This window comes from Apiospora marii (genome assembly GCF_038362585.1).
Source record: "Apiospora marii strain CBS 49790 chromosome Unknown utg000005l_segment0_segment0, whole genome shotgun sequence".
In the NCBI taxonomy this organism is placed as follows: domain Eukaryota; kingdom Fungi; phylum Ascomycota; class Sordariomycetes; order Amphisphaeriales; family Apiosporaceae; genus Apiospora; species Apiospora marii.
The window spans coordinates 5,345,443-5,359,344 of record NW_027117377.1 but is presented as its reverse complement, the minus strand read 5'-3'; the positions used below and the strand labels follow the sequence as shown (position 1 = coordinate 5,359,344).

The window sequence follows — 13,902 nt, the reverse complement described above, 5'->3', positions numbered from 1 at the left end:
ACTTGACCGGTGACCGGTTTATTCTCGCAGAGACTTGGTGGTTGGGCAGTGCCCCCGGCCAAGCCAACTTTTGCCGATTTCGTCACCCGACAGGGGGGCCGAAGACGCCAAAACGAGGGGTAAACATTTACCCCACAGCGGCCCTCAGCAGACAGCGCGCAAGCTATCGTGACGGTACCCCACGCGCGGTTGGAGAATCCGGGCTCAACCTTCAACCGCTCAAGTGCCGAGCAAACAAGTACTCCATCTATATCTGCATTGGCACGTACATTGTAGCCATGAGTCGCTACACTCTCTCCAACCGAGAAATCTACCTTTTTTCTCTTGGGATCTTCGACTCAATTGATTGATCAAAGCTTCCACACTGGTCTCGTCTAGTGTTTACCGAGTCTACCTACTTACTGCCTCGACCCCTCCCCACCGCCGGCACCATGTCGACCCCCGGTATGCTCGCGGTGACGATGCAGCCGAAGCCGGAGCTGCCGCCCGCCCAGTTCCACGAGTGGTACAACAACGAGCACGGCCCCACGCGCCTGCGCCTCCCCCAGATCTTCGCCAACGGCCTGCGCTACCGCGCCGCCGACGACCAGCAGCCCGAGTACCTCGCCGCCTACGACGTGACGCGCATGTCCCACCTCGAGACCGACACCTACACCACCCTGCGCGCCAACCGCTCCCCGCGCGAGGCCGAGACTATTGGGCAAGTCGACGTGACGAGACACTTCTGGGACCTGGTCTCGGAGAAGAAGTCGCCGCTGTTCCTACCCATCGAGCAGCTGACCGACGACGAGGCCGCGGGGCTGGTGCTCGTGGTTGTCGAGCTCGGACTCAAGGATCACCCGGACGCTGAGACCGAATTGCTCAAGTGGTATAACGAGGAGCACGCCGAGATGCTGTCCAAGGTGCCCGGCTGGCTGCGGACGCGGCTCTTCAAGACGTCGGTCCTCGACACCAAGAGCGGCGCCAAGACGCTGTACTACGGAGTGCACGACTACACCAAGGAGAACGGCCTCGGCGGCCCGGAGCACAAGGCGTCCATGGCGACCCCGTGGCGCGTGAAAGTGACGGACAACTACGCGACGCTGCAGGGCCGCCGCCTCTGGTCGCTCTTCTACACCTTCGGCCCGGCCCCCCGCGACCTGTCCTCTCTTTCGGAGCTGCCGACCGCGACCTCGGCCTCGTCGTTCCAGTCCGCCGACGGCAAGACCAAGACGGCCAACGAGGACGGCAACCCCGTCATCGAGTCCTTCGTGACCATCCCCTCCGACTGCCTCGTCGTCCCCTACCGTCTCGAAGGCAACCCCGACCCCAAGGCGCCCGTCATCGCCTTCTGCAACTCCCTGCTGACCTCGCTGCACATGTGGGACGGCTTCGTCTCCGTGCTGAAGAAGGAGCGGCCGCAATACAAGATCCTGCGCTACGACGCCCGCGGTCGCCACGCCGTGCCCGGGCAGCCCCCCAAGCCGGCGACGCTCGAGATGCACGCCGACGACCTCGCGGCCCTCCTCGCGGCCCTCCGCATACCGCGCCTGGCCGCGCTGGTCGGCGTCTCCATGGGCGGCGCGACGGCGCTGCGGTTCGCGCTGCGGCACGGCGACAAGGTGGACCGGTTCGTGGCGTGCGACTTCAACGCGGCGTCGAGCGCGGCTAACACGAGCGCCTGGAAGGAGCGTATCGCCCTGGCCGAGAGCACCGCGACCCTTGAGGATGGCAAGACCACCTCACCAGGGATCCAAAAGCTGGCGGGGCAGACGGTGGCGCGCTGGTTCCACCCCAGCACGGGCGCCGAGACGGTGCGGTGGATGACGGACATGGTGGCGGCCAACGACGTCGAGGGCTTCCGCTACGGCTGCCAGGCGCTCTGGGACTACGACATGAAGGAGGAGATGCGGGGGTGCGCCGTGCCGGGTCTGCTGGCCGTCGGCGAAGGCGACGGCAAGGGCGCGCTGGTCAAGGCCATGGACGGGTTCCGGGGGAATCTGGGGGAGAAGGGTGCCGAGTTGGCCATTGTGCCCGAGACGGGCCACTTGCCCATGGCGGAGAACCCGGGGGCGTTTTGGGAGAAGGTTCAGGGGTTCTTGTGAGGGGCTGTGGTACGTTTTTGAGATGGCATGAGATGTGTAGATAGATAGTGTCTGTTGAATGGCCCAGCCTACCTCCCAACGTCCGGACTCTTGCGAAGTCTCTAGGAGCTAGATGGTAGATTTGCTAATGCTTAGACATGCGTCGATGCCTACTTGTGCAATTGCATATCGAGATGCGGGTGTCTATACAAGTATATTACTGCCCATTAGAACCAATCCCAACTGGATGGCGTCCAACCTCAACCCAGACAGGACAATGGTCACTGGGCCCCCGGTCGCGAGGACTGTCGCAAATGCCCGCATCGACGACATCATTCGCGAGCGTCCGGGACACCACGATGAGATCCACGCGGTCGCAGCCGGAGCCCCACGGCCGGCCGCGCGGGTGGTAGCTGTACCGCCGCTCGCTCCCTTGCACATGCCGGAAGGTATCGACCCCGTCCAGGCCCCGCCTCATGGGGTTTTTGTCCGTCTTTGCTACACTCGCCTTGGCGGCCTCGTACGACGCCTGGTTCGGCGCCGTGTCAACGAGATCGCGGCTGAAGAACTTGGCTTGGAAGTCGGCGCGGTTGAGAACGTGCTGGACCGGGAAAGTGCGCAGGCGAGGGTGTCCGTCGCGCTCGTCGGGCGCCACGTTGAGGTCGCCGGCGATGATGACGGCGTAGCCTCGCGACTCGAGCTCGCGCGCTTCCCGCAGCAGGTCCGCGTGGAAGGCCAGCTTGCGGTCGTGGCGCGTGCCGGCGGGGGCCCCGGTGCGGGTAGAGCGATAGGGGTTGGTGGTGCCGTTGACGGCGTAGATGTTGAAGATGGAGAATTTGGTGCGTCTGCTGCTGGTCCTGGTGCCGTTGTTGCTGCTGGGTTCGGCAGAAGTAATATTGTCCAGTGGGAAGTTCAGTTCGTGGGTCTCGATTACTTGGACGCGGCCTTCTCTGTCCCACGGGACGTCGCGGACCTGCTTCACGTGCGAGTTCATGAAGTCGCGGCGGATGATGGTGGCTACCCCGTACACCTAGCCTCCGAACCCTTTGGCGTTGTACGGATCGGCAGGCAGGTTGAAGAAGACATCATACTCTGGTCCTCCGTCTGCGAGGGTGGCTGTTTGAGAAGGTGCAGTACCACCAGCGCTCTTGGACGTTCCCGGTCTCGGCGCGTGGCTTTCAAGTATCGGTCGCTGGGTATCGTTGACAGCTTTCCTGACGGCGTCTTGGGTTCTCTCATCTCCAGGCTTGATCTTGACTTCCTGCAGGAAGAGGATCTGAGGCCATCCATACCGCTTCAATGCCTTGCGCAGTGATGCCTCGCCTTCTTCTGACGGATAGTCGTCGCCATAGCTACGTTCTTGAGCAAGGTGTTTGGCATCCCTATCACTGTCACTGTCCGCGATAATGACGTCAACACCTGCCTCTTCTCCCCCAGCACCACGCCGGCGCCGCTTTCTTCCCGGCGTAGAGGACGATGGGGTGTTGGCCGCTACCCCGAAGAACGACTTGATGCTCTTTTGCAAGTACGGCTGCACGAACGGCGCGATGCCGTTCACGTTCCACGAGAAGATGCGAAGCGTGCCCGGCGTCGGAGTGATGGGTGGCGAGAAGGCGGACGGTGCAGCGATCCCCGACGATGGCGGTGAATGCTTCTGACGCTTGAGGGGCGGCGGAGAGATACTTCTACTACTCATTGACGAGACCTATCGATTGGCACATGGATGGATATGTATGTACAATTGGCTAATCTGGAACGCGTATGTCTACAATACTTGAAGTGATGCGACCAGTTGTGTGCACCGAATTTAGTGGTTGCTTTTGGGGGGCTTCTTCATATGGCGTTGGTACTGGGCTGATGGCCGCTAATGATTGCTTATTTGACAGTGTTTGGGGGTGTTGCTAGGGGCGCAATTTATCCTCCATCGTGGCGATCTTGGCATTGACCTCATCGGCCGAAATCAACTTCTGCTTCTTGGTCTCCGCCTTTGCTGCATCGGTCATCGACATCTTCTTGGCGCCGGGTCGGTTAGCCATTCGCAGTCCTTTGGCATTGCCCAAAGCGATCAAGTCGGGGAATTCAACTCGATCGCTCGGATTCACTGCTTGGCCTTCACCATCGATGTATCCCATCGCGTACTGCAAATCGAGATCGGTCAAGTCCGGCATACTAATGCACATGTCCCGATTGGTCTGCTCATTCGGGTCATGGGGCTCCTTTGCGTATACCAAATGGTATACTGCGCGCCAAAAGGGGGGTTTTCGCATCACCCGATGACATACTCAGACATTACACGGACCTTCTGCCATCCTTCACCCGCATACTTAAGCCTCAACACCATAATTCTTGCCGCCCACCCTGAATATCGTGGTCGATTGCTAAGAAACTACCTTTCCTCCTCGCGATGTACCGGGGCTTTTATGTTGCTGCATCCTTGAAACTCCCCTTGGTAGACCGAGGTACAAACGAGATGTTCAGAGCCGGCTTCTCCCAGACCGTGTAAGCCCCGCAGCGCTCGTACCAGTCCTCCATCCCCGGCGCGAGGGCGAAGTCAAAGTTCCACACTAGACGCGACAGGATCAGTCGCATTTCCGCGTGCACCAGGCTATATATCGAGTTCCAAGTTAGCCACCATGGTCAATACATTTTACTCCCATGGTCGTTTCCACCCTTTGAATTTGTCGTAAAGAGTGAGGAGGGCAAGGCAATCGCCGACTTACTTTTTGCCAATGCAGTTCCGGGGGCCGACCATGAACGGCGTCACCCCCGCCAGCGCGTCGTCCTGGAACTTCGCGTAGCCGAGCCAGCGCTCGGGACGGAACTCGTCGGGCTTGTGGTAGTAGGCCGGGTTGTGGTAGAGTATCCACTGCCAGACCTCCACTACGGTCTGATCTTGGTCAGCATCTGTCGCCTCTTTTTTTTTCCCCCTTTTTTTTTTATGTCTTTATGTTTTTCAAACTTGGAGAGGATGGACATGGGCTTACACCTTCCGGGACGTATCGGTCCACGATGTGGTCGTCTCCCGGCGCAATCACGCGCGGCAGCGCCCCCACGGCCGGCGGGAAATAGCGCAGAGACTCCTCGATGACAGCTTGCAGGTAGGACAGCTTCTACGTGCTAATAATGTCGATCTCGTCCTCGCCGCTGAAATTCGATCGGACTTCTTCGGCTAGCCGCCGGAGCACGGGCTGGTTCCTCGCCAGCAGGTAGGTCATGCCGCAGAGGAGCGAGGCCGTCGTCTCGGAGCCGGCCATGATGAGGACCGTCGAGTTGGCCACCAGCTCGTCTCGGCTCATTTCTTGCGAACCACCAAGCGATAGACAACAGCAATTGGCGGATTTCTCTCGTATCACGGGTGTGGCAACATTGCAGCGGAATGGGCTTACACCGTCTTGCTTCCTGCTCCCACTCACCATCTTCCCAATGAAATCCCCGCGCCCAGTCCCTAGTTTCAGCCGCTTCTCCACCTTGACAGCCGACTGCTCCTGATGCCGTATCATCTTCATAGAGTGCGAGCGAGGGATCAAAAGCGCCGGGAGCAGTTTCCCGACATAGCCAAAACGAAGGACCGTGGTGATCTTGTTAGCCGTCATCAAGACCTAGAAGATATGTGTGACCCAGGGGTTATAGCGCGCCTTCTCCAGACAGTCGAACGGCTCTCCGAATGCCAGGTCGCCCAGGGCATCGAACGTGGTCCAGTGGTACCAGTCAGTCATGTCCTGGGGGATCTTGCACTGGGCGCAGTTCTCGCGGAGCCGCTGGACCAGGAGGGTTGTACATTTACACCGTAAGCACATGCCAGATATTTCATCGATTAGCGGTTCTCAATATGCCGGAACCTCCCAACCTGGTATGCTGTTGGTCAACATCCGCGCGGTTAGGTCAGACGTTGGGAATCAAGTGCAAGATCTCGGTGACTTACGGAATTGGAAGTCTCATCAACCCGAAGCAAGATACAGTCACCAGAAATAGAGTTTTTATTCATATCAAGACTCTTTTAAGCTATGATCACTAGGTTACGCCCCCTCCTTATCCCTTGTAACTGGGTCGTTGACGTGAAACGGCTGTAAGTAACAAACCTGTGGTGCCCCATCGTGAGCTTCCGAGGCAGTCTTGAGTCAGCCGCACTACCGTGTTTCATGTAAGACTTCTCGAAATACTCCCTGTCTTGTGAAGCCATGTTGGATCATGCTGAAATACTCTACACCACTCCCACCGCCGTCTCGGATCAGTTACGCCTGGCGCTGCTAACGCCGACGTAGCCCCCACCCTCCATCATCTCAGCCCGTCGTATGGCGAGGTCCAGCTCCTTGGTGACGCAGGACGCCGCAACCACCTTAAAGCTTTGGAAGCCGCTGTCGTCACCCTTCTGACCCCAGCGACCAACATGATTCCGCTGCTTCCGGCGGCCAACGTGGAGACAGGCCAGACTCAACTCGAGGGCCGCGAGCGGGTTGTACTCCAACACCGTGCTGGCAACGTCGTCCTCAAGGTTCGCATCGTCATGGCCGTGCTTATTCTTGCGGATTAGGGCCACGGTCGTTTTGGAGATGCGATCAAACGCTTCCTTCAGCTTGATGGACTGGTCGCGCTGGCGACGCGTCTGTACCCCCGACTTGTTGAAGATGTTGCCGGTGAAGACTTCGAGCTCTGTAATGGGAATGGAGGCGTGCTCTGAGTAGTCCATGGTGATGTTGTACACCATATCCTCGTATGTTTCCCGGATCTTGATTGCTTCGGCCTCGTACTGTTTCCAGTCGACCTCGCCACCCAGCGTCTCGGTGCACTCTGACTCGATCAACGAGATGAGGGCGTTCCACACCGGAGGTCCGGCAACGTGCTTAGTGTTAACGCGGACACTCTCATGCCAGATTCTCTTCTCATCGATTGCGCGGTATAGTTGCCCAAGTATCTTGTCCGATTCGTAGTACTTGAACCGGGGACTGTCGTTCTCCTCGTCCTCATCGTCTCCCTCAGGCCCAATCACCTCTTGCTCGAATGAGATCTCCGTGCGGCGCTTGATGTTCATGGGAACAGAAGGGGCCATGAAGTCGGGGCGGAACTTGTTGAACCTTATACTGCGAATCTGAGCCATGTCAACAGCGATACCCGTTTTGGAATAGTCTACAGCAGTAGACGCCATCTCGGCCAGCTTCTTGCAGTCTGTCTGGTCAATACTTGTAGTTTATCATAGGAGGATGCAGAGACTTACCATCGGCTACTGTGCCTGCGTCTCTCTGGTCTGCAAGCACCATGTGTTTATTCGAGAGCATTCCTAGTACCGGTTCTCGTTAGCGTTGCCGTTGCATACCAAAGCGTTGACGGTTTCGACTCACCTAGTTGATCAGTGGCCATGAATTGAACCTATTCAGACCTTGGTTAGCCTGTGAACGACCCCGAAAGTGAAGACAACTCACGAAGAACTCGGTCATGTCATCACGCTCGACCTCCCGACCGATATTTAGCGGCTGAACACGAGGATACTCAGCAGGCTCGAACGTGAGAATGTCGGCATTAATAGCGCCCGGATCCCAGATCACGCTGAAGATGTCCCCGTCCAGGTCGCCACCAGACAGCTGAGACGGCATATCACGCTTTCCCTTCTGGGAAAACACAATGCAGTTTTGCAATGATCGTAGCGGGTGGTCGTCGGGCGGAATCACGTTGGTGACAATTTGTATGTCACCTGGGTGCATGGCGGGCGAACTAGAGCCAGAAACGACGTCAGTCTATAAGAACGGGGTGCTTGTGCAAGATGAGAACAAATGCAAATAACCTACCGGGTCACCAGCATCTGCTGTTGATCCAGCCCCATGTAATCAGCCCGAACAGCGTCAGACTTGTTGAATGTGACGAAAACTTCATCTTCCTCTAGAAACTTGGTCTCATCACAGATTCCGAATAATGTCACACCATCTTCCATGGGAATTCGGGCTTTGTGCTTGAGAAGTCTACAAGAGCTCGTTAGTCATAAATCGGAACGTTCGAAGGAATCTTTCTGTTTTGGAGATACTGAAGACCACCAGAGGGGGGCGTCCAACATACCGAACTTCCCGCAGTACAACCGCCTCGACGATCGAGCTCAAGAAACGATCTGTCTTGTAGTCGATCTCGTTCCTATCCAACCATCGAATCAACTGTGGAAAGCCAACCTGCTCCGCGATTCTTTGCCGTCTAAGGAACTCCACAGTGTTGACAGTGTGTGCTGTAATCAGACTGAGTCGGTTGAGCTCCCGATTCTGATGCTTGAAGAAGAAGTCATTGGAGACCTTCATGTCTTCCATAATCTTGATCATCTATTGACGCAAGGTCTCGGTCAGAACGTTCATTTGTACAAAGGGGGATCGTACTTACCTGTCGATTGAGCACCAGAGGAATAGGTTTGTTGGCCGTATCGCAGATCTCAAGGTTATCCTTATCGTCCGTGTCAAATTTGACCATGGACGGTCGGACGAGCATCTTTCGTCCAGTCAATCGAGTATCAAGCGCAACCATACCTTTCGCTCCACCCCAGCGAATCTGGAAGCAAGTCGGAAAGCTCTTTCGCTGGGGCATGGCGTCCTGGATGAGTTCCACAACCTCCGGCGAAACCATGCCGACGCCGTCCGTGAATACGCTTTCCTTGCCTTGATCATCAATCCGAGTAATGTCAGAGATGACATGATCGCTGACTTCGTTGACGGTAAGATCCACAGCAAAAGGCGTTTCTGAAAAGGCCTGTCCGATGCGCGCGGCACATCTAGCTGGAGAGTAGATATGATTGAATCTTCCGAGGTGCGAAATGACGGTGAAGTAAGTCTGCAATGTTGATTCAAAGACGAATGGGGCCATGAACCAAGCCGAGTGGCTGCGCAAAGACGAGTGCGAGAAGCCGAGGAAGACGTAGTGGCGGCCGCCAATAGCAAAGCCCCCCTTGAACACCCCCTTGAACCGCTCATATATATTGTCATTGCTGGCCTTGGGATTGAACCTGAGATTCTGTCCATCCTCGTCGCTGAACTGGACTCTGAGGAAGTAGTCAACGTGGTCGGGGAAGCGTCTCAGGATCCGATTCTTGGCCTCTAGCTCTGGACCATGGAGAGTCAAACCGGTGGGCGATACCTGAGCTCTGTAAACCCACGTAAGGTTGTTGCGGGCTCCTTCAGAAGCAAAATCGGCTGCCATATCTTCTCGAACCAGTTGCTCGAGCGAACAGAGATAGTCCCATAGACTGTCCGGGTTGAAAATGGATGCATCCTCTCCAATTCCAGGGAAGGGGATTTTGGGAAACAGCCGCTTGATGGCTTGAGCAGAAAAAGGCAACTCCTAACCATGTGTTGTTAGCAGGAACATTGGGTTAATCACACGGTAAAGTAGTGGTGAGGATGCTGATGTTACCTTGTCACTGTGAATGGCATCCTTCTTGCCGAGTCTCTTGTTGCTGTCAGCATCGTAGTAGTGTCTCATCAGCCGACGGAGAATGGCATCAACGGTCCACGGCAGGAGGTAGGCGTTTTGAACTAGAGCCTGGAGCTGGTACAGGATATCGAAAGGCAGGACCTTTGCCCAAACGTCAGTTGGATTGACAAAACGTTGTCGAAAATCATGGTATAGTTAACTCACCGTTGAACACTCCGAGACAAAAGCTTTAAATCTTTTAATGCCATGGGCGATGCTCTGATCTGCATACGTCGTCGGGACGTGATTTTGATGACCAATTGAGAACAGCTCACTGGCCTTCAGAGCCTCAATTTTCTCATAAAACTCCACGGGTGAGGCTGAGAGGCGGTAGACAAGACACTGTCCGATGGATTGGCCGTGGTCAGCACTTCCTCCCGGGACCTTTGTCAACCGATCCCTGTTAGGCCCTTGAGGGCCCTTTTGGATCAAGAGGTTTGCCATGGCAGCCTCGAGAGGATCAAGTTGGCCCTCTCCAAAGATCCGAGGAGCCTCCCAGAGGGTCAAAGTGAGAGCGGTGGGCGTCGAGGATGTAACCACGTTCACAATGATGCGGTAAGGGATCTCGAGTCGAATGGAGGTTCCTCCATACAAGCTATCAGTGAATGTCACCGTGAGCTGGTACTTGGAGAAGTTTGCCACTCCCTGCTGCGTTTGCCAATTGACCTCGGGCACGTATACAAGCTCGCCTGATTGATATGTGTAGTATCCGCAGGAAAGTCCAGCATTGGTCGTCTCGTGCAACGCAAATGCGACCTTCATACTTTTTGGTTGCTCATCTTGCTGCCTAAGTAAGACGTCAGATATTTGAGTTCATCAAAACCTCAAGCGGCTTCGTTCAAACATGTTCAACTTACTGGTCAGATTTCTTTCGGCGGTCTTCCTCGGCCTTCTTTCGACGATCGTTGGCGCCTTTCTGCATAGCCTTCAGATGGAACTGGTCGGGCTGCTGACGACCTCTGTGACAGAAGATACGCTCGTTGAACATGTACAAACGGGCTTTCTGCTTCGTCTTGCCGTTGCGGCCTATTTGGCCGGGCATGTCGAGAGCACCATACTCGGCCAAGAATGTCTCACCATCTTGAACGTGTAGGAAGGTGATGATTCCGGTCTTGGTCTTGCGATGCTTGTTGCAGGCCCAATCCTGGAAGATGCCAATCGGGGCCAGCTTGGTTGCCAGCTGCGTCTTCAGAGCCTTGTCGGAAATCTCCTGCGGGAGGTTGGATAGGAAGACATCCATGATGACGTCCAGGATCACGACCAGATGCTGATGTGCATCACTCGAAAAGCAGACGTAGATGCCTGCTGCGGGATTGGGGGCCGCGGAAAAACGGGCAGGGAAGTTGCAAGGGTGTGTGGTCAAACTGCAAGTGGCAGATGCAATCAATTCCGATGCAAGGGGATTGAATGACTGGCCTGATTGCCGCCCTTGGAGATACACACGTACGTGCAGATTTGGAAAGTAAATACGCTCTCTTTGAAACAGGCGCTTCCACTCCAAATGGAATTATTGAATAATCATTGCAACTCCATTGCACTGACTGTGCTCTGACTGCAGATGATATTGAGGTGCCAAGTATGTGAGGCTGCAGAACGCAATTTGTGGTGGGGTAACGCCGTAGAAGCCTCTGAAGCAGCTGCAAGCCCCACCATCACAGCATCGAGCCACTAACGGTCCGGAATCAACCGCCAAATTGCCTGCAACGCCAGGTATCTTATGTCATCCTGTACTCTATCCGGATGGGGCTGCCCAGGGCATCAATCGTCAATATCGCTCAATTTCTTGTCCCTCATCCGTGTAAGTAATGAACATCTTCTAGGTATAGAAACACAACATGGCAATAGCTCTGAATGGAATTGGTACAAAACTCAGGAAGGCAGCACCGGCTGTTTCCCTCCTTGCTTCACCTGGTCGAGACGCTTCAACGTCCTCCGCAGTCAGACTTGTCCGCAGCCAGACTTGAGCACATCTGGATGCAAAATGAATGAGAATGTTGTCTACCATCCATTGCTAAGTCCAATAATCATACCCCTCATGCGGAACTTTTACCGCCATCCTTCAAGTTGCTTCCCGTTGTTGTTCCGCGGTTGAACTTTCGTGCTTTTGGAGCAGCTCGTTGTTATCCGTCATCAGCTCGTCGTGACCTGCATCTGCAGCTCACTCGGTCGATGGCCCTGCATTTGCGATCCTGTAATGCAATATGTATACATAGATACAAATTACGATATACTCGGGCAGCAGACCCATAAGCGCAAGAGCTGTGGCCGAGCCGAACAACGAACTCCACATGGACGTGAACATGTCGGGGCCCGTGGCCTTGAAGATCCCAATGATACCGTAAACTGTTCTCAGTGCAAGAAATGGCGAGGCTGCCAATAAGCATCCCAAAATCTAAAAGTTCCAGAGTTAGTATTGTTAGTTTTTATCTCCCAGTGTTGTATTTCGCACTGTCGAAAATCTGCTCCCGGGGGATCTTGATATGACACGAAGAAAAAGGGGACATCGTCAGGCAGCAGAGAGACATACTTTGATATGCGACTGATTGATGCTGTCGCGCTGTACGGTATAATAAGCAGCATTTAGAACGATTGCAACAACAAAGATGGCCACAAAATCGAAATAGCCAATCTTGTAGAGAGTGGACTGCAAAGACGCCTGGTCTGCTTTGCCCGTCAAGGTTCCAGCTCCAATCAGAAGCCCTGTGGCCAGTACGGTGAGAAGAGCACATATGGCATGGATCCCTCTCAGATAGTTATTCTTGGGAAAGTTTTCCCGGGAGCTACTCCACGCATCAGCCCAAATCGTGCCAGTTAGGAAGAGGAGTCCTTACACCACGCTTAGTAAACCGTCGTACGAAGCTAGAAGAGGGACAAGCCCGATGTTGAGAAGAATGTAGGTTACTCTGATCAAGTTGGCGTTGGAGGTACTCAGGTCCTGCTCGACGGCTATGACCAGGGCGCCGCCAACAAGCCGGACTTTGACGCCTGTCAGTAATGCTATGCGGCAAGATATGGAGAAGCAGGGCTTGGATTACTCAATGTGAAAGCCATTATCATGTAGCAGGCCATCCGGGATCTGTACTTCCAGCAGCGAAAGCCGACGTACTGCGCATAAACAGTGATGGGTGCGTAGAAGACGACCTGGGCAATGCCAGCTGCTGTATGGGCGTTCATATTGCTGACGTGCTTGTTCGTTGGTGTATTGACTGATACGGCGCTCAACTTGGCTCCGACACGGCTTGGGAATGACAGGCGTGCAGTTAAAAGAAGAATTGGCAAGAAACAAGTATGGTCTGAGCCTAAACAACGCGGCATGGCTCTGTCTGGCATTCCTGGATGTCTACGCTACTCTCCCAGTGCGACCAAGTGAAGCAAAGCCTCATTGCACTGCCCGGGATACGGATTTCTCGCGTAGTACCTGAGTAACGTTGATTGACGCATGTCAGCAAACGCTACCCTAGGTAGGTGATGGGTAGGCTGAGTCAAACGCTAAACCGAACCCGAAAGCGAACCCGAGATTGAGAGACAGGGCTGAATTATGTGGCTTGCGCTGAGCCTGTATATCATTGGTCGTTATTTTAGATTATGAGTGCATACCCAGGCGCCAACGTGAGGGTCCCAGGCAGGTTCCCGGCAGGCTGAATGGAGTACATGTACCACGTAAGTACATGTATATCGAACGCTTGTAGTGAATTTCCACTTTTGGGTGAGACAAAACCCCGCCATCGCTGCCAATTAAAAATGAAGATACGAAAATATTCTATGTCCAATCAACCATATGATCCATCACTGTGAACCCATCACTGTGAATTTGAGATATCATACACATATCGAGCACATCCACTGCCCACTGTGACTGTCCAATAACAACGTACAATCAATCTGAAGTTGAGGAAATGAGGAAAGCCTCTCTTGCGCCTGCCTGAGGCAATCTTGAAAGGCTCGCGGTGGTCTTGGACCTTAAGTGCGTGCGTTAGTTGGCCGAGGGGCGCTGATGCCTTCTTCACATCAGGCCCTAGACCGTAACATACTCGATCGCTGTGATCCTCAGAGATCAAAAAGAATTCAGCTTCAAATCCCTAAGCCTGCTTGACTGAACGGGTGCTGCGTTTTAGAAGTGGGAATCTCTCCATGCAGAAACGGTGCCATCTGTTGCAAGATCTGTAATCCCACAATCGGTAAACTTGTTCACTTTCTGTGTAGCCCTCCAGTCCTTCCAAAAGCGACGATTATGAGTTAAGATTCTCCGATACAGCTCCTTGTCTGGAGGAAAAATTGCCAATGCCCTCGTTGGCGGCCAAATCACAAGGACTATGCACTGAGAAATAATGAAAACCCAGAAAAACAATCTATCCAGTCTGGGATATACAGTCTGATTTCCAATCTCGGTAATTACATCTCA

The 13,902-nt window shown here is 54.5% G+C and overlaps 8 protein-coding genes across 8 annotated transcripts; 1 reads left to right on the top strand and 7 right to left on the bottom strand.

Moving 5' to 3' along the window:
* Window positions 1-431: 431 nt before the first annotated feature.
* Window positions 432-2,084, top strand: PG985_009567 (uncharacterized protein; the record flags this gene model as incomplete). Its single annotated transcript, XM_066829335.1, has 1 exon — window positions 432-2,084. The coding sequence occupies one exon, from the start codon at window positions 432-434 to the stop codon at window positions 2,082-2,084; it is 1,653 nt and encodes a 550-aa protein (XP_066684247.1).
* A 196-nt stretch (window positions 2,085-2,280) lies between these two features.
* PG985_009566 (uncharacterized protein) lies at window positions 2,281-3,057 on the bottom strand (the record flags this gene model as incomplete). The annotated part of the gene is made up of 1 exon (XM_066829334.1): window positions 2,281-3,057. One exon carries the CDS (start codon window positions 3,055-3,057, stop codon window positions 2,281-2,283), a length of 777 nt encoding a protein of 258 aa, XP_066684246.1.
* Window positions 3,058-3,093: 36 nt separating this feature from the next.
* On the bottom strand, window positions 3,094-3,759 carry PG985_009565 (uncharacterized protein; the record flags this gene model as incomplete). The annotated part of the gene is made up of 1 exon (XM_066829333.1): window positions 3,094-3,759. The coding sequence occupies one exon, from the start codon at window positions 3,757-3,759 to the stop codon at window positions 3,094-3,096; it is 666 nt and encodes a 221-aa protein (XP_066684245.1).
* Window positions 3,760-3,964: 205 nt separating this feature from the next.
* PG985_009564 (uncharacterized protein) lies at window positions 3,965-4,231 on the bottom strand (the record flags this gene model as incomplete). The annotated part of the gene is made up of 1 exon (XM_066829332.1): window positions 3,965-4,231. One exon carries the CDS (start codon window positions 4,229-4,231, stop codon window positions 3,965-3,967), a length of 267 nt encoding a protein of 88 aa, XP_066684244.1.
* A 250-nt stretch (window positions 4,232-4,481) lies between these two features.
* PG985_009563 (Isotrichodermin C-15 hydroxylase) lies at window positions 4,482-5,359 on the bottom strand (the record flags this gene model as incomplete). The annotated part of the gene is made up of 4 exons (XM_066829331.1): window positions 4,482-4,668; window positions 4,784-4,950; window positions 5,048-5,173; window positions 5,225-5,359. The coding sequence occupies 4 exons, from the start codon at window positions 5,357-5,359 to the stop codon at window positions 4,482-4,484; spliced, it is 615 nt and encodes a 204-aa protein (XP_066684243.1).
* Window positions 5,360-5,662: 303 nt separating this feature from the next.
* PG985_009562 (cytochrome P450) lies at window positions 5,663-5,860 on the bottom strand (the record flags this gene model as incomplete). The annotated part of the gene is made up of 1 exon (XM_066829330.1): window positions 5,663-5,860. One exon carries the CDS (start codon window positions 5,858-5,860, stop codon window positions 5,663-5,665), a length of 198 nt encoding a protein of 65 aa, XP_066684242.1.
* Window positions 5,861-6,291: 431 nt separating this feature from the next.
* PG985_009561 (uncharacterized protein) lies at window positions 6,292-10,740 on the bottom strand (the record flags this gene model as incomplete). The annotated part of the gene is made up of 10 exons (XM_066829329.1): window positions 6,292-7,226; window positions 7,276-7,338; window positions 7,400-7,427; window positions 7,481-7,769; window positions 7,844-8,014; window positions 8,109-8,359; window positions 8,418-9,368; window positions 9,441-9,602; window positions 9,666-10,287; window positions 10,358-10,740. 10 exons carry the CDS (start codon window positions 10,738-10,740, stop codon window positions 6,292-6,294), a joined length of 3,855 nt encoding a protein of 1,284 aa, XP_066684241.1.
* Window positions 10,741-11,658: 918 nt separating this feature from the next.
* Window positions 11,659-12,674, bottom strand: PG985_009560 (uncharacterized protein; the record flags this gene model as incomplete). The annotated part of the gene is made up of 5 exons (XM_066829328.1): window positions 11,659-11,689; window positions 11,732-11,892; window positions 12,028-12,280; window positions 12,332-12,476; window positions 12,536-12,674. 5 exons carry the CDS (start codon window positions 12,672-12,674, stop codon window positions 11,659-11,661), a joined length of 729 nt encoding a protein of 242 aa, XP_066684240.1.
* Between the last annotated feature and the right edge of the window lie 1,228 nt (window positions 12,675-13,902).